Source organism: Pangasianodon hypophthalmus, chromosome 11 (genome assembly GCF_027358585.1).
Source record: "Pangasianodon hypophthalmus isolate fPanHyp1 chromosome 11, fPanHyp1.pri, whole genome shotgun sequence".
In the NCBI taxonomy this organism is placed as follows: domain Eukaryota; kingdom Metazoa; phylum Chordata; class Actinopteri; order Siluriformes; family Pangasiidae; genus Pangasianodon; species Pangasianodon hypophthalmus.
This window is the reverse complement of record NC_069720.1, coordinates 19,561,656-19,585,748: the sequence shown is the minus strand read 5'-3', so window position 1 is coordinate 19,585,748 and position 24,093 is coordinate 19,561,656. Positions and strand designations below refer to the sequence as shown.

The window sequence follows — 24,093 nt, the reverse complement described above, 5'->3', positions numbered from 1 at the left end:
TAAAATAAATGAATTAAAATGTTAGCTGTTTTTTTTTCTGCAGTCACGCTTTTTCTTAAATCACTTCTGTATCTATTTTCTCATTTAGATTTTATTTATTTATTTACTTATTTATTTATTTCCTTTTTTTTATTTATTAGTTCAGTTTTCTGTACTGTTATGGTCACATTCAGCTACAGCAAGACAGAAACCCAAATGGAATAAATAAATATGAAAATAAACTAATAGAGCAATCAGTGATAATGTAAACAAACAAACAAACAAACAAATAAACACACAATTCTTGATGAATGGAAATTAATAACGTTATAAAACACAGACGCACTCAATTGTTTCAGTCTTCCATGTATAAAGTATTGTTTTTTTTATTGTAATTGATAAATTTTCTCAGTGCACATCCTTTACCTAAAGTGCTATATTTCTTTTACTGTACAATCTGTCTCTTGATTATATATTACATAATTATGTACTGTATACATTATATCAGAACTGATCATGTACCTTTTATAGTGTATTATGTGAAATCATTGTGAAGCTTGCATCACCATGTAAAATCTAATAAGAAACTGAAATATTGGAAATATGTAGTCTCTAAGCAAAAACAAACAAACAAACAAACAAACAAACAAAAAAAACATTCATTCAGGTCCCCACAGTTCATCATGTCAGACGCTGGCACTTTAATCACTGGAACTCATGTGCAGCATGCCAAGCAGGGACGAGGCGGTCCCCATTAGTCCCACCAGCCAATCAGGGAAGTGACCAGCCCAAAGAAATCCAGGTGGCATCCAATGAATAGCATTGCTCAGATCCGCCAGGCTGCTAAGAATATTAAGAAACTCTCCCCAAATCTGCTTTCGAATCTCAACGGTGGAGGTAACAGCGTTTTCCCTAAAAATATAAATAAATAAAATAAAAAGGACAATTGAACAGCTGAATTAGTCTCAAGTGCAGCCATTATTCACAAAGCAGTTCATGCTGTAAACTCCAAAACAACTTAAACATGTTTATATGAAAAGTAAAGATGAAAACACACCTGCTATCCACTTGTCCTGCTTCTCTGCACTTCTGCGCCTTCTTCTTTAATTTCCGGATTATTCTGAGCGATCTGAAACCAAGTCAAAGTGCTGATCATTTCTAACAATCATTATTAAGATTTGTTGTAAAACTGATCCAAGTATCAATATAAATTCTAATAAGAGATGATGTTTGCATACCCTTAGGACAAAATGAAAAGATTAAAAGACAAAAAAGTGACATAATACTGAAAAGTTATTTAGTGTGAGTTTTATAACAGTAAGTTATGATATTAATAATGAAAAAAAAAAAATGATATCACTTTGAATATTTGCATCTTCCTTTCTGAATTTGGAATAATTTAGTGGAGGGCAAAATGAAGGAAAAAAAAAACAAAACAGATCACAATACTGCACAAATGTATGATACATGATATGTACATACAAAATACATAACTTTATTAACAAACTGCCAGCAAAAACAGCAGATGCAATGAAAAAAAGAAAACCTGTGAAAAACTTTCTTTTTTATAATTATAAATTATAATAAACTTATTATAATTATACTTTTATTTATTGTCTATAAAAAGAAATTATTTAACAATGTAAAGGAGAAAAAGTTAGTCTCAGAAAAGTTTACTACGACATAGATTATGAAAATAATAATAAAATAATAATTTGCCTTTAACACTGCCTCCAACCTGTTCACATAGCCTTTGTGCTTTTGAATATTTGAAAAGATTATAAAATTCTCCCATTCTTCCTTCCATTTTTTCACATTATTTTACTGTTCATTTTGTCTTAAGTGCTGGATTTTTGTCCTGCTTTTAACTTTCTTAAATTCTTTGTTTCTCTCAAAAAATTGTAAGTTAGAAACTGATGAAAGACAATTTATGTTGGAAATGCCAGTTGGAAAAAGGTACCTTTTTACATTGTATTTGGGAATGTAGTTTTGTTAAACCATTCTGGACCAAGTTATAGATGTCTTAAGTTGCTGGTATGGCTCCGAAATATCTTTATTTTATTAGGCGACAAGTCTCAAATACTTAATGTTTCAAAGCGTGTATTTTCTGTTATTATGGTATGTATTACAACGGCAAGTAGGATTATTTTGAGACACTGGAAGACAGTGAAAGCCCCAGAATTGAAAGATTGGGCCAGTGCAATGGTAGAAATTGCATCTTATGAATCCATGCTTAATCGAGTAAACGGTGTTAGAGAGGAGGAGTTGTCTCCATGGGAAGAGTTCTGGACATATATTACTGTAAGGTCTCAAACTGAATAGACAATTATTTTATGTTCTGTCTTGCATTGTATTTTATTACATGGTCAAATTGTGCCTGTAAAAATCTGTAACCTTGCATAATTATGGTAATGTTGTATTTCTGTTACCTATCAGCCTTCCAAAAAAAAAGCAATAAAAACTTCAATTAAAAAAAATAATAAAATTGTAAGTTAGAAGTACATTGTCCTTTTGTCACCCTGGACCAATGAGGGATGCAAACTTTTGCACTTAACTGTAGAAAAAAAAAATCATGCAGAGTGAAATGTATAACTTTTACAGTTGTTATACATATCGCTGTTATGTACAGTGTAATATAAACAATTAAAAGATGTGTTCAATGAGGGTTATAAGTTTACAAAAGGTTTATTAAAGAAAAAAACAATCACAAGCAACTGTTTGTGCGAGCTGCAGAGCTCCTCCTGTGTTACCTGAGAGTGCCCAGAAGTAAAGACACACCCCACAGAACTGTGCTCAGTGTCCACCATTTGTCAGACTTGACTTTAATGAGCTCTGCATCAGCTGCCCAGGCAATGTGTTCACACGGATAATACAGCTGATCTGCAGCATTAATCAGCACCGACATGCACCGCAGCACCTTGTCCTCCTCCTGGAAATGTCACGTAAAACACTATTCAAACACACACTCCATTCTTTTAGTACTCTACAGCTGGATTGTAGACCGTATCACCCACAAGGCCCTGATAATTGAACAGGAGCTTGTACTTTACCGTGGATCCGAGACCGTAGCTCCGCGAGTAAGCAGCCATAGAAAGGTCATCAAACAGGCGCAGAACTGTCCGGCAGTGACTGAGCTGAGCTGAGAAGAGCAGGAGACTCTTGCCGAGCTGTGAGGAGTTGGCCGTTTTTTGTGAAATGATGCCACCAACCAGCTGCGATCCATAACATACTGTCCTTATCTAAAGCCATGGTGAGAAATGGAGACAAAGATAAACACGTTGTCATCTGGTGTTTTAACATTGTGGTTCACTTCTTTGGATTTCAATGTTAAATGACCAAAATGACTACAGACAGTGACTACAGTTAAGCCACAAAACAGCCAAAATGAAGAAAGAGGATGTGATCCGTAAGCTTTGTGAGTTTCTTCATGAAACATGACATCAAACATGCCTTAACTGATGAACTACCTTTGGCATGAGGGAAAAAAGTGTTTGTTTTTGAGCAAACTATTTTTTAAATATGTCCTTGTCATGTAATTCGTGCAACTGTGTGCTGCACAGACAGGAAACACTGTGCATGGTTGTGGTGGGGATGCTCACAGTCTTCTCCAGTTTTGCATACAAAATCTGTTCTATATGCACTGACTGCATTGACCATAAACACTTGATAAGAGAGAAGAGAAACAGTATTTCGATTCCTCTGTATGTATGCACATATGGTGGCATTGACAAATAAAGAACCTTGAACCTTGAACCTTGAAGATTAGCACTGCATCAATTAACACCTCGTGTACTTAGAAAGGGTAACATGGCAGTTAAGAATCTTACACTTTTTTCTAGGAAAAAAAACTTCTTGGTTTTGTGTTTGGAGAGACTGGAACATCGCTGAAGGATTTTCCGGACATTTAACTATCTCTCAGTGAAAACTTGGGTGTTCTCCAAACGGGACAGTTTTTTTTTCAGTATGCTCCTTTGAGATGCCCTGAGCTCAGGAAATACTGAGCACATAATGCTTTTCAGGTTGTAGATGTGTAATATGATACAACACAGATTATACACACAAACATTCACTCATTGATTTTGAGTAACCGCTTTATCAGATCAGGTTCCCATGGATCCAGATCCTATCTCAGGAACACTATGCCCAAGGTGGGAATACAGCCTGAATGGGACCTCAGTCTACCGCAGAGTATCGTGCATGATGCGTACGCATATTCACACCTAGGGGCAATTTAAAGTAGCCACTCCACCTATTGGTGGGTTTTATGGAATGGGAGGAAATTGGAGAACCCAGAGGAAATCCACAAGGACAGAAGGAGAACATGTGAAACACCACACAGGCAGAAACCCAAGCTCAGTTTCGAACCCTGAAGCTGTGAGCAGCAATGATACGCCCTGCACCTCCACGCCACCCTACATGTGAACAGAGGACACACATTTTCTTGCATGTCGGCATCACGTCTGTGTTATAACCCAGTTACTAAGAGCATATCGATATTGGGGATTAACTGATACTCAGACATTTAACACGGTATAGAAAATGAGCTCAGTGCATCTTCTGGACTACTAATTTAATTTGATTAATCTGATTGCAGAATCACAATCTTCTGCTTTATTTGCACTTAAAATTTGTTGATCTTATTCAAAAACATGGCAATTACCACCTTCACTGTAACTGTACCATGCACCTCCATTACACATGTATTACTATCTATTTATTTGTTTGTTTATTTATTCGCACGTGCACCACATACAAATGTATGTTTGCAGGATTTGTAGACACTCACCACTTTATCTCTTCCTCTGTAGGACTCCAGCAAATTCACTACTGATTCAAATGAATTGTCCATGATTATAACTAATCTCTATGCTCACAGAGCTGCAAAAACACCAGCCTGCTCCTGGGACAGCTAGCTAGCTAGCTAACTAACTAATATTACTAGCATTACCTCATTATTGTCGCTGTGGAAAGTATATATTTTACAGAGAAATGTTCAAAAAACAAAAAAAGCCTTAGGTCTTCATCGAAAATCAAGTTGAACCTTTACACAAATGTAGTCAGGAGTCTGTACACAGTGCAAAACCAGATGAACAGTGAACTTTGAACAGGAAATTGTTTCCCCAGACCAGAACAATAGATTACCTATCAGAGAGCAAGACAAGAAAGAGCTCCTCAGTGTAAAGGACAAGGAGCAAGCATCACACATATAAGGGGCCATTCTATAACTGTGTATAATTATATATCTTTAATATATTTTCATCAATATATAGCATCAATGCTTATTTTCCTAGTACAAAATTATATTTTTTCCCAAATCACACCACTACATGTGGGAAAAGCCATATATTTTATTCAAAAAGAAGGTGTATGGCCTATATTACATAATGATCACAACTGTTGCTTTTGGAAAGTGATCTATCAAATCAATCTATCAAATCAGGTGGCTGTTTCAATTCTAGGTAGCTATTTTCCCAAACTGTGAAAAATTACTTATTTTGTCAGTAACCTAGTAGACAGGAATAGAGCTAAAAAAAAAAGATCAGGTAACCCTGAGTTTGGCTAATGGAAGAAGTATTTAATTTTAAGGGTTTCGCGGAAAAAAACAAAAACTTTTTTTTTTCGTTGCACTGTCAAATCCCAAATGTACCCCTAATTATAGAATGACCCATAAAACCAATTGAATTTTTTCTTCTTTTACACATTTAAGGTTTATAAATCTATTAAGCGTATATGCAAATCATTATTTATTTTCACAATTTAAAATTATTTCTCCTTAAAACAAAACATGGCAGAAAAGCCAGGAATAAACAGATGACCAAATGTTTTCAGTAATTTTGGGAGATGGTTTAGCTGCCAAATCATTTCATATCATTGATGTAAGACTTAAAAGTATGTAACAATATGAAAATTAATATAACTTTGTTTATTGTCAAAAACTGAAGGTATCAAATTTACATTCATACAGAGATACAAATCAAATCAAATAATCAAATAAAAGAAGATTTTGACTGATTCTTCAATAAAGCACTGTATCAATGCTAGTTGGGCGTACTGTCCATTATTGTCTGGCAGGCTACACTATCGTGATATGAACCTTTGTGATGACTTTGATATGCAGCTTCCACTAGTTCTGAAGGAAACCGCCCTGGTGGTCCAGAACTTAAGGAAGTAGAACGGAAGGTTACATACAGATCCCTCTAAAAGTATTGGAACAGCAATACTGTCGGTTTTGAGATCAAAAGATGAATACGAGACAATAGATCTGAATTTCAGCCTTTATCTCCTGATATTTACATCTTGATGTGTTAAAAAAAAAACTTAGAACATGGCACCTACCTATTTTTCATGTGATCAAAAATGTTGGAACATGTGACTGACAGGTGTTTCTTGTTGCTCAGGTGTGTCCTGTTACATTGACTGTTTAAACAATTAATAGCTCTGAATGTCTACTCTTGGTTTGAGCCCTGGATTTCGCCTACGTAGACTGCATCTGTTATTAAAAAACATAAACCAACATGAAGACCAGAGAGCTGTCTATGGGAGAAAAGCCAGCCATTTTGTAGCTGAAAAAAGAGGGAAAATGGATCAGAGCCATTGCACAAGCATTGGGCATAGCCAATACAACTATTTGGAATTTCCTGAAAAAGAAATAAACCACTGGTGTACTAACAACCAGACACTGAACAGGTCGGGCCAAGGAAAACAACAGCAGATGATAACAGAAACATTGTGAGAGCTATTTAAGAAAACCCCAAAAACAACAGTCAGTGACATCACCAACAACCTCCACAGGGCAGGGGTGAACGTATCACAATCCACCGTTCCACAAAGACTTCAAGAGCATAAATATAGAGATGAACCACAAAAGTTCTGAAACCAAGATTAACTTCTAGCAAAGTGATAGAAATGGCCAAAGACTGGAGAAAGAAAGGATCTCCTCATGATCCAAAACATACAGGTATGAGCTCATCAGTCAAGCACGGTGGAGGTAGTGTCATGGCTTGGGCTTGAAGGGCTGCTTCTGGAACGGGCTCATTAAACTTTATTGATGATGTAACTCATGATGGTAGCAGCAGAAAGAATTCAGAGGTCTACAGAAACATTCTGCCAATTTACAGAGAAACACATATAATCTAATTCACCATGCAGCAAAACAATGACCCAAAACACACTGCCAGCACAGTAAAGGACTTCATCAGGGAAAAAAAACGTAGAAGGATTTAGACTGGCCAAGTCAATCAACAGACCTTAACCCAATTGAGCAAGCCTGGAAATGCATCACAAAAGAAGAATGCAATTTGGTGATGTCAGCAGGTCATCAGCTTGATGCAGTTTCAAGGGATATGCCACCAAATATTAAAAGTTATTTACTTTAAGACTATCTGTTCCAATACTTTTGTTCACCTAAAAATTGGGTGGTCTGCTACCAAAGTGCCATGTTCTAAGTTATTTAACACAACCAGATGTAAATATCAGGAAATAAAAGCTGAAATTCTAAACTATCATCTCAAAGTCATCTTTTAATCTCAACTCCAAATGTCTTCAGTGTATAGCAACAACAAAAGAATTAGCCTTGCTGTTCCAATACTTTTAGAGGGGACTGCATGTAACCATGGTTCTACTAATAAGTGGGGGTTTATACATTACAGTCTGTTAGGTATTTGGAATAATCAATTACAAGAAACAGTGATTTTTTTTTTTTGTGGTAATGACTCAGCGTATTGGATTTACACCCATGCTTTGTTAAATTGTTTACATGTTGACTTGCATTCTCTCTCACATTTCTATAAATGTTCCTCTAATTATTCATCAAAGCATGGTCTAAACCACCAGGGCGGTTTCCTGCAGAACTAGTGGAATAGTACACCATGCAAGACAGTCATGGACTCCCAAATAGTGCTGATGTCATGCTTTATCGAGGATGAGAATCACTCGAAATGCTGAGGCTGTTTTCTACTGAGGATAAAAATGGCTTAAGATTGAGCTCTATCTTCTACTGAGGATAAAAACTGCAAATGTCCAAAAGTTACACTTGTCTTAGTGACACCCAGGAAGTAGCTATGGCTCACAATTAATGGAAGAAGGCACTTGTCCAAGCAATTTTTCAAAAATACTGCATTAGATTTTACTGATGTACTTTCACACTACCTTTACTACCTTTATTCAAAACCTTCAGGAACTTCTGATTGTGATCTGTGAGGCCGAAAATATTGCTAAATATAATTGTAAGAATAATTATTTCTTAAGACATTTAGTCAAATTCTTTTGTTCTATATATATATATATTAATATATTAACACATTAATGTCTGTTATCTCTTCTACAAAGCATATTTTTATATTCAAGATGGTGTTGCTTCAAAAAATGCTTGGCCCTTAGAGACCTTATGGAGACAGTCAGTTCTTTCCCATGTCTTATGTGACAGTTTTCTGTTTAATAACATCATTTGTGAAAAAGGTATGTTTTTCATAAGAACATGCTAATAAAACAGAATTTGCAATTTGTTTATGGGAATATATGTTCTGCAATTAATAGCTGAAGTCTGACCAGGTGATTACTGGTGATTAGGTGATTGCTAATTTGTATCAGTAATATAAAATGTAAGAATGTAAAATATCACAGATTAGTAAAAACATGTATTTATTTCTTCAATGTACAACATTTTCTTGAATGATCCTCCTGATCCTCCTGATCCTCCATTGTCCTCATGTCCACGAGACACACGAACGAGTATCATCAGGTTGTCTTTTCCATCCATCTTCTCCATCATAGCATTGTTAATGGCTGTCAAGACCGCAGTGGTACTGGTCCACTGACATCGTTATCATAAATATCTATGACAAAAATGGGAAAATTAAAGATATAGACTTAACATGAGGTTTTTGGCAAAACACGTGTGATAAGTGTGATTTCTTACTGCTAAAGCATGGAGATGGGATGCACTGTTACATAATATTTGAGCAAAATAGAACCATCTTACATATCACATGCAAAAAAAAAAAAAAAAAAGGTCTGAAGCGATCACATTTACAGCTGTGAATCTTTGACTGAGGGAACCATTTCTTTGCACTCCCATACCTGTCATGTTGTCAATGTCATCATATATTTCATTTTCCCTGAAATTGAAGAAAGCATCGTTTAACAACACTGGTTTAGAATTATTATACAATGAATAATATAATTTATTTTAGCAATAAAGATAATAATGATTACGGAATGAAACATACTCATGTAGGAGGTAATGTCTAGGAACATATCCATCTGAAAACAGATATAAAAAAGCATTGTAATGAAACTACAGTGTATGGTGTAATAACATAGTATATGTAGTGTATACAGTATAAATGTTTTTCTTACACTTGAATACCTAATATGAATAAATGAAACAAAACTATAATATTATTACGGTATTCCAGTGTTTCTCACAAGAGGGCGCACAGCACATACATTTGCCGTGTTCATTCCGACAGAGTACTTTCTTCTCATTAGTCTGCTGGATGACTTCAAGAATTTGTCCCTTCACAACAGAGAGGTCCTTCCCACCGCCCTTCTTGATGTTGGCATTTGGATCCACCATCATAGAGCAAAGAACTTGGATGGGGCCTTCAAACTGTCCATGCCAAAACACAGCACATAACCATGTGTTACTGAATTTATCTCCTCTTAAGGATCCTGGAGGTAAAAATGGATTCAAGTTGGGCTTCTTGATCTTAAAGCAGAACCACAAATAAGGGAAGTCTACCTTAAACCTTTTTCTGAACTCCTTTTCCTCCTTTTCTAGCTTCTTGCTTTTTGGCAGGGTTTGGCTAGGAAGTCAGGACAGAACATCATGAACCAAACCAAACATCAATGCAACACATTTCTTGTTTAACTTTTTGTTTTCTAATACACTATATATAGAGAGTATTGAATATATGATATTTGATGTAGTCTGTTATTTTGATTGCATGACAGATTTTACATAGATAACGACGCCACCAATTTAAACAAAGGGTCTTTCTCTGACTCGTGGCCATAAAGTTAGTTATTAACAAGAAGGGAGATGAGCAAAGTTATTCAGCTATCATTTACCAGGACACAGTCAGTACACGGGTAGTTCACGGGTAGTCTTTATTAAGTAATGCTGATTTTCTTTAGTGCATCATGTAACCAGAGTGAAAAAATAAGATACTGAAAAAGGACTATTATGGTTCTTCACGCACTGTGCTGTTAGAGGTTTTATGAGCAGCAAAAGTCTTAAATGACAACAGGAAAAGTAGGTTAATTGAAGATGTAAAGATTATACATCGATAGCAATAGAGACTGACAGTTTCACTTATTGTGCGTACCATATCTCCGGAGGGGGCAGGGGGAAGTCATCCGGTATGACATGATCAACATCATCATATACCTCTGAGAGTGCAGGAGAACAAAAAAATAAAAACATCAACTTCATGAACTAATTAAATGATACTGGCTAAATATACAGTAATCACTAATGGACTTACCACCGCTCACACTTAGCCTGCTGCAAAAGGAAGAAAATACACAACATGGGAAACATAAATCTCTGCTGTTTCAACAAGCTTCTATTTAAGTTCTAGTCAGTACGAATATCGCTAAGATCATCTTTTAACACTTGTTTTGTTTACCTGTTCAGTGTGTCTGCGCCGACATCATCGTAGACATACTCGTCCTCATGGACAGGAGGAGGAAGGGGAGGAGGAGCAGCTTCACTGCGAATCTTTCGCTTTATTTCTTCATAGTCCACATCTACACATGTGTTACTGACATATCCATCTGCAAAAAAGAAATAAATAATGCTTAGCTTTTACACATTATGATACATTTCTGTCAGCGTTTCCACTTTCCAATATGGTTAACAGGGCTGCATTATAATTATGCAATATATAATTATGTTACATAATATAATTATGTAACAGTTTTATCTAATTGTAGTAGGTGGTTTAGGACTTAATACATATATGCCATGTTGTATTACAAGAGACTGACTAATTCCTGTGCTGATTTTGCTATAGGAGTCTTAGAATCTTTCTGACACTTTACAATTTATTTGTAGCTGTATGTGAAATTGGTTAGCGAAGGTTATTGCGTGCACTTAGGACGTAGCACTTATTTGGCACTCCATTACAGCAGTTCCTGCTGCTGATGTGTAGCCTACATTGTGCAACTGAAATAAAACCTACATTCCCCACTCATGTTTCGGGCCAGCCATCTTCCCTCGGGGTTGTTCTTCACACGCACAATCTCCACAGCCTCTCCCTGCCGCACACGCAGATCGTTCTTCCCGCCTTGCCAGTCCTCCCTCACCCGAGCTGTGTGGAGCACCTCGACTTCTCCAGTCAGCTACAGTAAAGAACAAATGTAGCCACATGAATGATAAGCACACTGTATATGACAAAAGATCTTACGCCAAGATCTTAAGAAAATATATATCCAGGTAAAATGTGTCACAGCCTCGGAAAATCTTTCACACGATGAAAAGTTGCTGTTTTTTAAATCTTCAGTAATTTGCCAGGTTAATAGGTACGTGAAAGGCTTACCTAATAAACTGGCAACTCAGTGTAGATGAAATTATGAAAAGTAAGATTCACATACGCAATCCAATACCTAATAAACGTGCAATTTACTGTAGAAATTTCAGCATGTGAAGGAATTTTTTCTGCCACACAAATACGATCACGTTAAATATACATAATACATCATTTCAATTAATAAAATGAATTCAATTATTATACGTTTCAATTAATAATCAATTAATTTCAATTCATTATGAAATCATAAGCATTACACATAAATTATGTGTAGGCTCAAAGAATATATAAATACATCTAAAATGCTGTCATGTTTGAGTGACAGTAAAGTGGGTGTCCATTAATTTTGTAAAAAGAAAAATTTTACATTTTAATGAAGTATCTCGTAGCTACAAATATTAATAACGTGCACTTTTCACATGACAACAAGAACATAATGCTTAAAATATACAATTTTATGCACAAAAGCTCACTTTGAATTTTTTTCGGTATTCATTTTCTTTTTTCAGCCTCTCTTTTTGCTCTCTCTTTTCCACTTGCTGTCGTTTGTGTTCTTTTTGTTTTTTCTTCTCTGGGACCACAGGCTGTGCAGTCTCCTCCTGACTGCAGTTCAGCACAGAAGAATTCACATGAAACAGATTATTTAATGTGAGAACTGAAATTGATGTATAACCACAGTTTGGAAAAAAGATCAGTCTGGTTCAGTCTACAGATCAATCTGGTTCAATAAAATGGTTGACATTTTAATGCTGTTTATAAGTACATAACAGAGACTTACTCCTCGATATGCTCATAAATTTCACTATGATCGCTCTCCTAGAAAACAAGCATGAACATGAAAACACACATTGAGTAGGTTTAACAACATGCAACTTTGTCCATCACATCATTCAGAAATTTGTTATGCATAAAATAATCATGAATCAATTAATTCCTGAACGCGACCTCAGCCACACACCCACCTCATCAGCCTGAGACGAGAAACTGCTTGTCCATGATTCTGTAAAAGCACAAGATGTGTATACATTCAGGATATTTTATATTCAAAAGTGGGCATGCTATTGCACAACATGTGTAACAGTCGATTAATTCCGAATCTCTGTTTCCTTTCATAGTCATCAGTATACTACCAACAAAAGTCCTTATACGCAAAATGATAAAAATGGCTGCGCATTTCTATAAATGTGATCATTTATGGAATTAGAGAAATGATTGTGTCAGATAAAACTGCTTTTTACCACTGGAAGATGGTTTTGGAGGTGGAGGTGGAGGTGGGGGCAAATCGATGTCATCGTATGTGTCCTGTTCAGGTTCGGTGTTTCTAAATCAAGAAAATCACATATTGATAAATCTGAGTGAGACTGTACACTGTTTATATAGCTAAGATATTCATTTTAATGTGAGAATTAATTTGACTCTGTTTTTTTATTTTTTATTTTTATTTTTTTACAAATTACCAATAATTCTAATATTTCTTGGTCTGTAGTTTTTATCGGGGCAATTCTCAGGAAATTCCAGTGCGCTATCAGGAAATTTGTGGTGTAGCTACGAATTTTTGCAGCTACACATTCTAGAGGCATTGAGACATGGAAATGCACATATCTCCTCAGAGCACCGAAGAATTCCATAATAAACAGTGACAAATCGATATAACAACCCACGTAGGTCGTGCATAATCATCTGCTTCCTGATGGAGTTATGTTTCTCATCATACAATAATCTGGCATTATGTTTTACCCTTTCTATTAAAAAAATACTACTACTACTAATATATATATATATATATATATATATATATATATATATATATATATATAAAATATCAGTAGTATGTATATATATATATATATATATATATATATATATATATATATATATATATATATATATTAGTAGTAGTAGTAGTATTTTTTTAATATATATATATATATTAAAAAAATACTATAAAATATATATATATATATATATATATATATATATATATATATATATATATATATATATATATATAGTTATTATTATTGTTAAAATTCCCCATTTTGTGGATCATTAAAGTTAAAATCACAAACGTATCTGCACTAACCTCTGTGGAACAGGCTGTGGCGCAGACAGGAAAGTTGCTTTTGGTGGTCGTGGCGGCCCTATTAAAAACAGAAACATGCATGAGACAGGCTGTGAGACAAATTCCCAAGTCAACAGACACCTTTTCTGTTGACTTGGGAATTTTCTGTTTTCTGTTCTCTCCCAAAACATATAAAAATACAATGTAGGAAATACATACAGATACACACACACTGCACATATACACCAATATGCATAATTAAACAAACAGGTGCTTATAATTATAGGAAGTAGAAATTCAGTCTTTCCTTGTTGATTTGTTTTCTCCAGTGTTTCTGGGAATAGGCTCATAAATGTATCATACCTCATGGAAGCAGTTTGGGATTTAAAAACTAGAAGAATGTTATAATATACTACAATGCTACAACTGCCTAAGCAAACAGCATCATAAGTTCCCTCATGCTATTAGAAATTGCTGTAATTTTACAGACTGTTTTTAACAGTTTTTTAACATAGCTTTATAGTATTTTACTGTTAAACACTTGGCATTGTAGAAAAATATGCAGTGTTTGGAGTGTTTAAAGGAATTCACTAGAATACGCAGTGTATCGTGGATTGTTTAGGTGCAAGGATGTCAACCATATCTAATGTTTCATTATGGTTTCACCAAGTGTTAAGACTCTCCTTTCACTTTCAAAGTGACCACCAGAAATTTAGCTGTTGAACCTAATTAATAAGATACAGCTAACGTTTTAAGTGCTGTTTACTTCAGCAAACTTCCAATACATCAAACTAACCAAATAATGTATTACTTTACACAGTTAGCTAGCTCAGCTGACAAGTCGATGAGTTGCTAGTGTACCTTAGTGTACCTACTCTTAGCTATAAAAGGGTATGAGGGCACTTTCTTTTGGCTTCTAATTCTAGTAGCTTATTTTTATGTCAGGGAGGTTCATGGTGTCAGTGATGTCACATCTGTTGTTTTTCCTGCTGAACAAATAACAAATAAAATGTTGGTACAAGCTGGTATAGTCATTTAAAATCACATGTATAGAATTTCACAGTAATGAACATCAATATAATTGTTTTTTTAATTTTACATTAAGTTCAATTAAAAGCTCAAGTTTTTATTTTTAAATTTTACAATTTCACAGTAAATTGCAGGAAGTTTTGCAGGCAGTTGTTAGTAAACTACTAGTTGTTTATAGTATCATACAGTTTAATAGTTACATTAATGGCTACAGTAAACTACTATTATTTATTGCATATGCAGTTTGCATTTATAGTACTTTACTGGAAATGGTGCTACCAGAATTTTGTTTATTTATTTTTTTAATTTAAGGTTGTTTTTTTTTCTTAAACAAATGTAAATTAACTATGCTAATCTCATGACTAGCATTTGATTCAGACAGTGGAGTCCAAAAGTCTGAGACCACATTGAAAATCTGGCATTTCGTTTTTCATTCAAAATTGGAAATAAACAGGAGGTTTAAAAGAAAGTAAATGTTCAACATCTTGAATATTTAATATTCAAGATTCTGCACTATTTCTAGGTCCCTATTTAATGTAAGCAAATTCGTGACCTGCTTTGTACAAAAGGTCTGATTGTCCTTATGCCTAATCTCTTCTACTGAAGCGTGTGTTCAGACGACACTCTGATGGATTTGATCTAAAATGGATCACAAGGTTTTGCACAAACTGGTGGAGTCCATGCCAGCTCGAGTGCACACTGTCATTAAAGCCAAAAGGGGACGTACTAAATACTAAGAAACTCTGAAATTCACGTAAATATTTCAAAGATCCTAATTTTCACTCAAGTTGTTGTCAGTAATATAATTTGTAATGAAAACTGTTGTATTAAATTAGAAAAGAATGCAAAATAGAAGCATTTTCACTAGTGCTCTCAGACTTTTGGACCCAACTGTAGTTATATTTATGTTTGTAGACCACTAGAAATTATCCCGATAGCTGAATGAGTACAAGTGAGCTACGAAAGGAAGCATAACTAATAAGTGTAACTGTCACTAAAAAAGTTAAAAAAAGAAAAGATTTGCCTACTGAATGTTTAAATGTTTCAATTAAATATTATCCTTCTGATTAACATAATAACGTTATACTTTACATTGCATTTATTATAAAATCAAAATAAATGTTAGATGCATATAGCTGACAAATGAAAATAAAAAAAACAACACAGTGTGTCTTAGTAAGATGTTGGGCCAACACAAACTCCCAAAATAGCTTTAGTGCACCTTGGTACTGGTTGTACAAGTTGCTGGAACAGTGTTGGAGGAATGAACACCACTGTTCCAAAAAAAAAAAAAAATTCCTCCTATTAGTTTTTTGGTGATGGTGCTGGAGAGCTCTGCCTAACACGTCACTGCAAAATCTCCCATAGGATAAAGGGACCCAAACCATGTCAGCAAAATGGCCTCCCAGAGCATAACAGACCCCCTGTCACCTGTCTGTGTTTCTATTGACAACACAATAAACATTCCTACATTAAATCATATTCTACCTGCTGTGTCTCCACCCAGCCTCCTATTTATCCTGTTGTTCATTTCCCCAATACACTATTCTCAGTATATCATTATAACAAACAGCACTGCCGTCTGACCCTCACACTGCCCCAATCACACACATCAAACACACGTCACGGAATGCACTTAATAGCATTAGAGACTCATAAATACAGAATACTGATAAATGTTGATAAAATGTGTTGTCCGCATTTCCAAAAAAATCATGCTGCCAGTATTATACTGTCATATTGCACTGCCCTACTGGTTAGCATGCTGTTGTAATCATCTAACACTATAAGGTTGAAAAGCTAGCTATTACAGGCAGAAATGCAGTAAAGGTTCTCATGTATAATGACAACGAATACAAGGTTCCTTTTTGGCAAAAAAAAAAAAAAAATTGATGTATAAAGGCAAACCAAATGTACTTACCTTCAGGTGTTTTAGGATCTAGATGGACTATGCGCTGAACGGCTGGACCCTTTACACGAAAACGATCCAGGCTGACAACCGGGGGTCTTTTGGGCTTTGCAGGTCGTTGTCCAACATTGGGAAGTGGTTTTCTCAGGGGAGCTACCTCTGTGATGCTCTTCTGGCTTGGCAGTGCTGATCTGGGAAGTGATTGGGGCTTCTTCTCAAGATGTTGCAGCATCTTGTTTTGGAGAAGCTCCCCTGTCAGTTTTACTCTCTTTGTGTTCTCAGAGTCATTGACAGGCGGTTTAGGATCCTCTTTAGCTCCCACACGGTGAGAGGGTGGAGGTTTGGGAAACAGTCCCTGAGGAGTCTGACTAAACTTCTTGGGTTCAGTGCTGGGGTTCACTGGAAACACTGGCTTTGGAGCTGCAGGTGAAGGCTTGCTTCGGACCACTCCATTGTCCGATGTCTCCGGCAAATGAGCAGCCACATGAGGCCTGGAGTAAGCTCCACCACTGGAGGTGGCCCTTTCTGCCTGGGAATGAAACCTGGCCCTCAGGGCCTTGACATCTACATTGTCCCCCTATTAAAAAAAGGCAAAATTTAAGGAACAGATCAAACTAATTATTAACATAATAATTAAAATATAATAACTAATATAAAATCAACCACTTGTGGTTTACATTCATTGAGTCATGCTGCAAGCTGAGGCACACAGCCTCACAAGCTGTGAGACAAATCACTGTAAGATTACTACTCTACTATGTGGCAGTGGTAGCTCAGTGGATAAACTGTTGAATTACTGATTGAGGTTTGTGAGTTCAAATCCCAAAGAATCACTGCTGGTTCCTTAAACAGCTCAGTTGGATACTTGGATTGTATCCTGTCTCAATTTTAATTTGCTTTGGATAAAAAGGATCCAACAAATAAATGAAAGTAAACACAAATTCTACTTACTATCTCATCATCAGATAGTTCCAATATACAAACCAAATTAAGACTACAATAACAAAGAGAGGAAGAAACCACTCAGCTGCAGCACTAATGTTTATGGATCATTATAAGGGAACAAATTTAAGCATATCAGAATTGGATTTTCTCTCCAGCAATAAAATAGTGTTTAGAATTACCTGAAAATAAAAATTCTAAAACAACTGCTTAATTGAAAAGTATTCGCCCCTCAGTGTGTATATTGTCCTTTTCCAGCAATTACAGATTTGAGCTGTCTCTACGAGCTTTGCACATTTTGCTTTTGAAAATTTTTATTTTCTTTCATTCCTCAATGTGAATTATCCGCAACTCAAATGAATCATTTTAGTTGGTGTAAGTGGACAGCAGTTTTCAGGTGACACCACAGATTTTCAATTGGATTTCAGTCTGGGTTTTGACTCAGCCATTTCTAAACACAAACCACCTTTACCAAGCAATTCCTTTGTAGTTTTTGCCCTGTGCTTGAGCTCATTATTTTGTTGGAGCATATATTTTCACCCTAAACGCAGATGTCTGGTTGACTGGAACAGGTTCTCCTCACTAATTTCCCTATATTTGACTCCATTCAGTTTGTCTGTGATAGCAACAAGCTGAAAAGCAGCCAACATAGTTGCTCATAGTAATGGTGTTACTTTGGTGTTGGGCTATATTTGGTTTGTGCCAAACACAGTGGTTTGGCTGCAGACCAAACTGCTCAACTTAAGTTTCAGACCACAAAATCTTTTTTCAAAAGCTCTCAGATTTTCTAACATGGTCTTTCTCAGAAGTGGCCTCCTTCTGGCCACTCTCGCATAGAGGCCAGATCTGTGAAGAGCTGTTGATGTTGTGAGGTCTGCTCAGGTAACTCTGTGAGCTCTGTAACCCCTTGTGCTGTAGCTGGACTGCTGGACATCTCTCTGACACCTGCCCTTTTTGCCTGAGCACCGAGTTTGGCCTGATCTCAGTAGTGTCTGGGTTGTGTCATATTTTTTTCTTTTTGTTACAATGGATTTCACAGTGCTCCTAAGAAGGTTCAAAATGTTGCTGGTGTTTTAATAATCTTCTCCATCTTTTTTTCCTCCTAACAACTTCATCTCCAAGCTTCAAGGTCAGTTTCTCGGTCTTCAGGACAGCAGGACTGATGTGATTTGTTATTTTAGCTGCGAGGCCTCTCAAAGTCAGAGATATTTATTGTGCAAGCATACAATTGGACACAAGTGGATTCATAATTAACACAGGTGTACCATGTTTAGCATATTTATTGTGATCTCTTAAAATTGAAATACTAGTCCTAATTTACAAGGCTAAAAGAAAGGGGGTGAATACTTATCAATTATGCAGTTTTCTGACTGTGTGTGTGTGTGTGTTTTTTTTTTTTAATAATTCTGAGGACATCTAAATGCTTTATTTAACTTTATGTTGCAATACAGCAAAAAGAGAAATAATCACTGGGGTATGAATAGTTTCTTGAGGCACTTTATATGTAAATGAGATGTAGAATATCTGGGACTTTCACTACCCTTCACACAGTAAACTATATGAATTAGGGTAGACAGTGTGGTCATACCAGGTGTGTGTCTGAGAGTGGTGGTGTTGCAGTGTTATGAGAAACGGATGAAAAAACTTTCAAAATGAGGTTACATGTATACCAGCTCTACAAATGTGTGCAATGTTCCCCAGTCTAGCTTGTTCTTGTGACTCTGTAGCAGTTGAAAAACTGCACTCCTGGGCAAAAAACTGGGCCAAGCCCAAAATGGCAAAAATATTAAGCTTTTAATGGTCTTAACAACAAATCATTGGTCAGAAAATGAGCGAGAATGAAACAAATGCACTCCTGAGAGCTGCTGTGCCTCCATTTACTCGTTTACTTTTGGTGCAGTGAACTGTTTGTTTGGGGAAAAGCTAGAAACAGGGAAATTCACTTATACAGTCTTCTTGTACGCAAAGGTAAAATCATGATAATGATTAAAAGGTTTGATGTAAAATTCAAACTATCACATGTCTGGGTGTACAAAATTTTCCAAAAAATATCTTCTGGGATTTTTTTTTCTTAAAAGATTAGTCATTATTTGGTTATCTGCCACACCTGATGCAGCCTAGCAAGGGCCACAAGGATTAAACATTTAAAGGAATCAAAGGGAAACGCTATACTAAGTTCCTTTATCTGTTTTTTTAATTCTTGTTCATTTCCTGACCAATGATTTGTCATTAAAACCATTAAAAGCTTAATATTTTGCCATTTTGGGCTTGGCCCATATATTTTTTTTGCCCAGGAGTGTAAAAACACGCCATCTTGCAGTGTTATAAAAGTGTACATGCAAAACTGCATGTTTATCATGGTGGTTCTAGGCTTTCTATTCCTGACATAACGTGTAAGCAAGTGGTTAAAAAGCATATCCGGAAACGTTCTACTGTAGAATGCAACTCAACAACATTAGCTCACTTGGTTAATCTTTCTCATCATGTATTACTTTACTATAACATTTTACCTTCTAACTGTGTAAGAGCCTCTTCAAAACTTTTAGGTTCCCAAACTTGATCCTGAAGTATAAAAGCACATTTAATGTTTCCCATTCTAACAAATCACAAAGAGTTAAGAAGGGACTGTAAATGAAGTGATTTCCTAGGGAAACTCCAGGACCAGGACTGGGAACCACGACCTAAATGTTTTGGATGTCCTTCTAGCTGAACTACACAACAAGTATAAGAGCCTCTTCAAAACATTTAGCTAGTGGTTCTCGAAGCTAAGCCTGAAGTACAACTGCACCTTTTAGTGTTTCCTGCTTTTAACAAACTGCATAGGCTTAAGAAAGGACTGTTAATTAGCTGATTTGCTAAGGACACTCCAGGACCAGGGCAATTAGAAACCATGGCACAGTGTTTCACTTACAACGACAAGTCTTCTACTGCAGTTAGTTATAAATATTACGGTCTTTAAGGAAACTGCATTCTCCAAACACGGTAATACAAAATATCCACTTTTTAAATCACGGAACAATTACTTTTTTTAAACTTAGGTCTCTCTTATCTCAGGAGAATCTAGACTTAAAGCACAAAGTGTGGGTGATGACTGCTTCCCTTCCCCGAATTCAAGACAAAAAAAACACAGGGACTTTTCCTGATAACCATCTATAATAAATGAAACCAAACATTTGAGCTTTAAGTGGGAGGTTTTTTTGCACAAATGTCAGAAGCATTTACAAGGGTTTGCTTTCTCTGGTAGCCTACTGTCGATAAAAGAGTTGAAAGTGGGTTCAGAACAATAGCGAGGCACAGGAAGTGCCTCCAACCACACACCTTTACAACTACAGTAGTGCACGCATCTTTCTGCAGCAATTGCCATAGAAGTGGGAGTCAGGCATAAACCAATCAGCAGCATGCCTTGCTACAGAGACTATTTGTAAGAATAGAGACAAAGGAAATGGTAAAGGCCTGTTCCTGCAATACAATGCCTTTTGATAAACATTCTTATTCTTCGTTGTTGTTTTTTTTCCCTATGTTGCCAAACTGAGTTTTTTTGCCCTGGTCCGGTTGCCATCACACCTTCATTCTACGTTCTTGCTTGTTTCAGGTGTGTTGGAAATGAGAATGTAATGAATATTTGACTGTCTGTAGGGTCACATGATATGGGCTCTGAAATACGAGGTATCTTTTGTACCAAAAATACGTAGCCCACTTCATTTTGGCAAATGTTACCTCTTACGAAAACACTGCTTTAGCGTAATTTGTCATTTGAGTGTAAAACCGTAATAATGATTTAGGATAACAGTGTAGAGTGTCATCTTCCGCTTGCTCTTGCACACCCCATTTAATCCATAAGCTTCTTAGGAAAACACGCAACTTTGTATATCTATGAAGACTTTCAGTCTCCACAGAATGGTAGTGAGCCAAGAACTTGATTGGCGATTGTGATGTTGAATGTTGAATGTTCAATACTATGTCCTATGGTTCTTTAAGGGATTCCTTAAGGGTTCGCTGGATAATTAAGGGTTCTTAGCATTCTAACCTTTTCTGAAAGGAAAACACTCTGTTCTCACTGTAAGGTTCTACGAAAAAACCTTTAGTAGAGTTTTTGTCAAAAAGTTTCCGTTGCTATTAACTTACCTCCTCTCAATGCTAATTTTATCGATTTCATCTAAACTGCACAAGTTACTAATTCATTACAACGCTGATATATTAACATGGTATAATAACATATTACCGTGACTACATTATGGTTTTTTTCCACATTTACTGAAATCAATTCAGCTGTGATGCTTATTTTACACAAAGCATTGCTGCATATATAGTGTGTTGTATATAATAGTAAAAAATAACACTGAATGTGTTATGATGTAGAATATTGCCTTGACTTTCTACTATATGCAAAATTAAATGGAGGAATTGGAAAGTGATACAAGTGCAAGTACATAAAGTGCTTATATCACTTGTCAGTAGTCCCTGCTGAAAAAAAAAACAAAAAAAAACAGAAACCATCAGAGAAGTTCTAGTGGTTTCTACTACAAGTACCCTAACCAACCATCAGCTGACCATTAAAACAACTGCCATTACCATTACTGGTCCTTCATTGTAATGGTCCCTCAGGGACCATTACAGTTTCCATTAAAACAAATACAATTCCCATTATAACCATTAAAACCATTCCAAATTCTATGAGGGTTTCTATTTTTTTTTTTTTTTAGAAGGATTGTGGGTTAGAGGGTTTGTCAGCTGTTTGTCAGCTTTCTATGCATAAATATGCATAAAAAAAATAAATATTAAAGTACATTACAATGTATTATTTCACATTATTTCACAGTCTAGGGGAATGAAATCAACATTCTGGTTAAAACAAGCACATTTATCTGTCTAGTCCATTTAATTCTCATCTCTAAACAAACATAAAAATTTAAATATTTCCGAATGTAAAATATTTCCAAACAAACAAACAAACAAACAAAAACAAACAAACAAACATAAGTATTCAGCCATTTAGCAACACAACAAATTCCTTTGTCTTACCATGTAGGTTAGAGTGGACTTTTATTTCCGTACAGGCTCCATGACTTTTCTTGTATCAACCCGAGGTGAAGATAAACTAGCAGAGAGACAAGCCTAAGCAAGCACTACTGCTTTGTCAAGAGAATGACAGGCAACAGTGAGAAAACCCGACATCAGTATATCAGTGAAAATAGAAATAAACCCTGAAATAAAGCCGGTGTGGAAAATACAGCCCTCTGAGCTCGCATGCAGATCTGCGGTTTACTTCACCTGAATAAGCTGAAATACGTCAGCTAGGCACACTACACACCAATTTCCTCGTGTGTGTGTGTGTAACATATTACCCAAGTTAAATATTGCTCTCACTGCAAACATACAGTAGTCTTAAAATACCACAGTTTAAAAGTAGATCCAAAAGTAAAACCAGATCAGTTAAAAATGGAAGTGTTGCAAGCAGAAAGCATGAATTCTTATCAGTGTTGATCATGTCAACAAGTTTAGCCCTTATTTTAAGTTTGTATCCATGAGCTGTGCTGTCAGATTCCCTTTACTCACACAACCATGATATTCCTAAAATGAATTTTTCTTTTTCTGTTTGGAGGGGCTTTGTATACATGTTTTCATTTACGTAATTTTATATTTTGTTAAAACAACAACAACAACAACATCCAAACAAACAAACAAACAAACAAACAAACAAAAGAAAAAAAAAAAAGAAAAAACAAAAACCTGAAACTGAAAACCCAGCTTGGTGTGACTGGTCAAACTGGTAGACCATCTTATCCAGTTGATAAGGTCTCTTCCAGGTCAAACTGGTAGACCATCTTATCCAGTTGATAAGGTCTTTTCCAGCTTCCTTATGACATTATTAAACTGACCAAGACATGTTTGAGATTTTCTAATTGCCTACTTGTGTTATTGTCTTCGAAATAACTTGTCAAGATAGCTAGATCACTTTATTCACCAAATAGATGGTTCCACTGGGGGCCGAAACCCACGTGTAAAGCATGTGCATGTAAAGCAGACGTGATGACCGTCTACACTACACTATGAAACCACTTGATGCAACTGAATGTAACCAATGCAGCTAATGTTGCATTAGTTGTGGTAACCCAGGAAATGTTTCCTTTCCAGCACATAACAGCTGGCAAAGATGGTCTACCAGCTTAAATAGCTCAGCCTGTATCTTTCAGCAGGATTCTATAGATGTTCCATCAGCTCTGGAAAGTGATTCTGAACCTATATATCAATATGAACATATCAATCAGTATATAAACCCGTCAATATATAAACTCTTGACAAAGCGAGACATCTTAAGATGTCCTACACTGTCAAGGGCCTTTTTACAAAACAGCAGGAGGATTATACAGGTTTTGATCTCCCTCTGCCATCCAAAAAGTGAATTACACCACATTTAACATAACTGCAAGTTATTGGTGTGGTCTGTTTGTGGTTAAGTGAAAGCTTTTACCACACTATTTGATTTCCATAACCCCTTCTTAAGATTTATAATGAATATCAGTGAGACTGTCAGCTCATTATAGAGTAAATAAAAAAAATCTGAAGTCCTTACTTATATAGTCTCTGCTTGTAAACTCTGTATACTATGAAAAAGCAATGATCATATAGAGGTATTT

General features: G+C 35.8%; 2 protein-coding genes across 4 annotated transcripts; both read right to left on the bottom strand.

The window, feature by feature from the left end:
• Window positions 1–164: 164 nt before the first annotated feature.
• Window positions 165–5,095, bottom strand: pex11g (peroxisomal biogenesis factor 11 gamma). The gene is made up of 5 exons (XM_034308528.2): window positions 4,766–5,095; window positions 3,030–3,218; window positions 2,730–2,908; window positions 1,037–1,108; window positions 165–891 (listed from the first exon to the last, which is right to left on the bottom strand). The coding sequence occupies exons 1-5, from the start codon at window positions 4,826–4,828 to the stop codon at window positions 681–683; spliced, it is 714 nt and encodes a 237-aa protein (XP_034164419.1). The 5' UTR covers window positions 4,829–5,095; the 3' UTR covers window positions 165–680.
• Window positions 5,096–5,913: 818 nt separating this feature from the next.
• si:ch73-40i7.2 (FYN-binding protein 1) lies at window positions 5,914–22,860 on the bottom strand. Of its 3 annotated transcripts, none has more exons than XM_053237862.1 (16): window positions 22,478–22,860; window positions 16,526–17,090; window positions 13,597–13,654; window positions 12,752–12,834; window positions 12,476–12,513; window positions 12,292–12,329; window positions 11,987–12,116; window positions 11,166–11,325; window positions 10,611–10,758; window positions 10,467–10,486; window positions 10,308–10,371; window positions 9,722–9,785; window positions 9,386–9,589; window positions 9,207–9,240; window positions 9,058–9,095; window positions 5,914–8,813 (listed from the first exon to the last, which is right to left on the bottom strand). In XM_053237862.1, the coding sequence occupies exons 1-15, from the start codon at window positions 22,478–22,480 to the stop codon at window positions 9,061–9,063; spliced, it is 1,644 nt and encodes a 547-aa protein (XP_053093837.1). In that variant the 5' UTR covers window positions 22,481–22,860; the 3' UTR covers window positions 5,914–8,813; window positions 9,058–9,060. The 3 variants fall into 3 exon arrangements, with proteins under 3 accessions (XP_053093837.1, XP_053093836.1, XP_034164354.2); XM_053237861.1 differs by having other exon boundaries at window positions 9,427–9,589; window positions 10,467–10,483; XM_034308463.2 differs by having other exon boundaries at window positions 5,916–8,813; window positions 9,427–9,589; window positions 22,478–22,855.
• Between the last annotated feature and the right edge of the window lie 1,233 nt (window positions 22,861–24,093).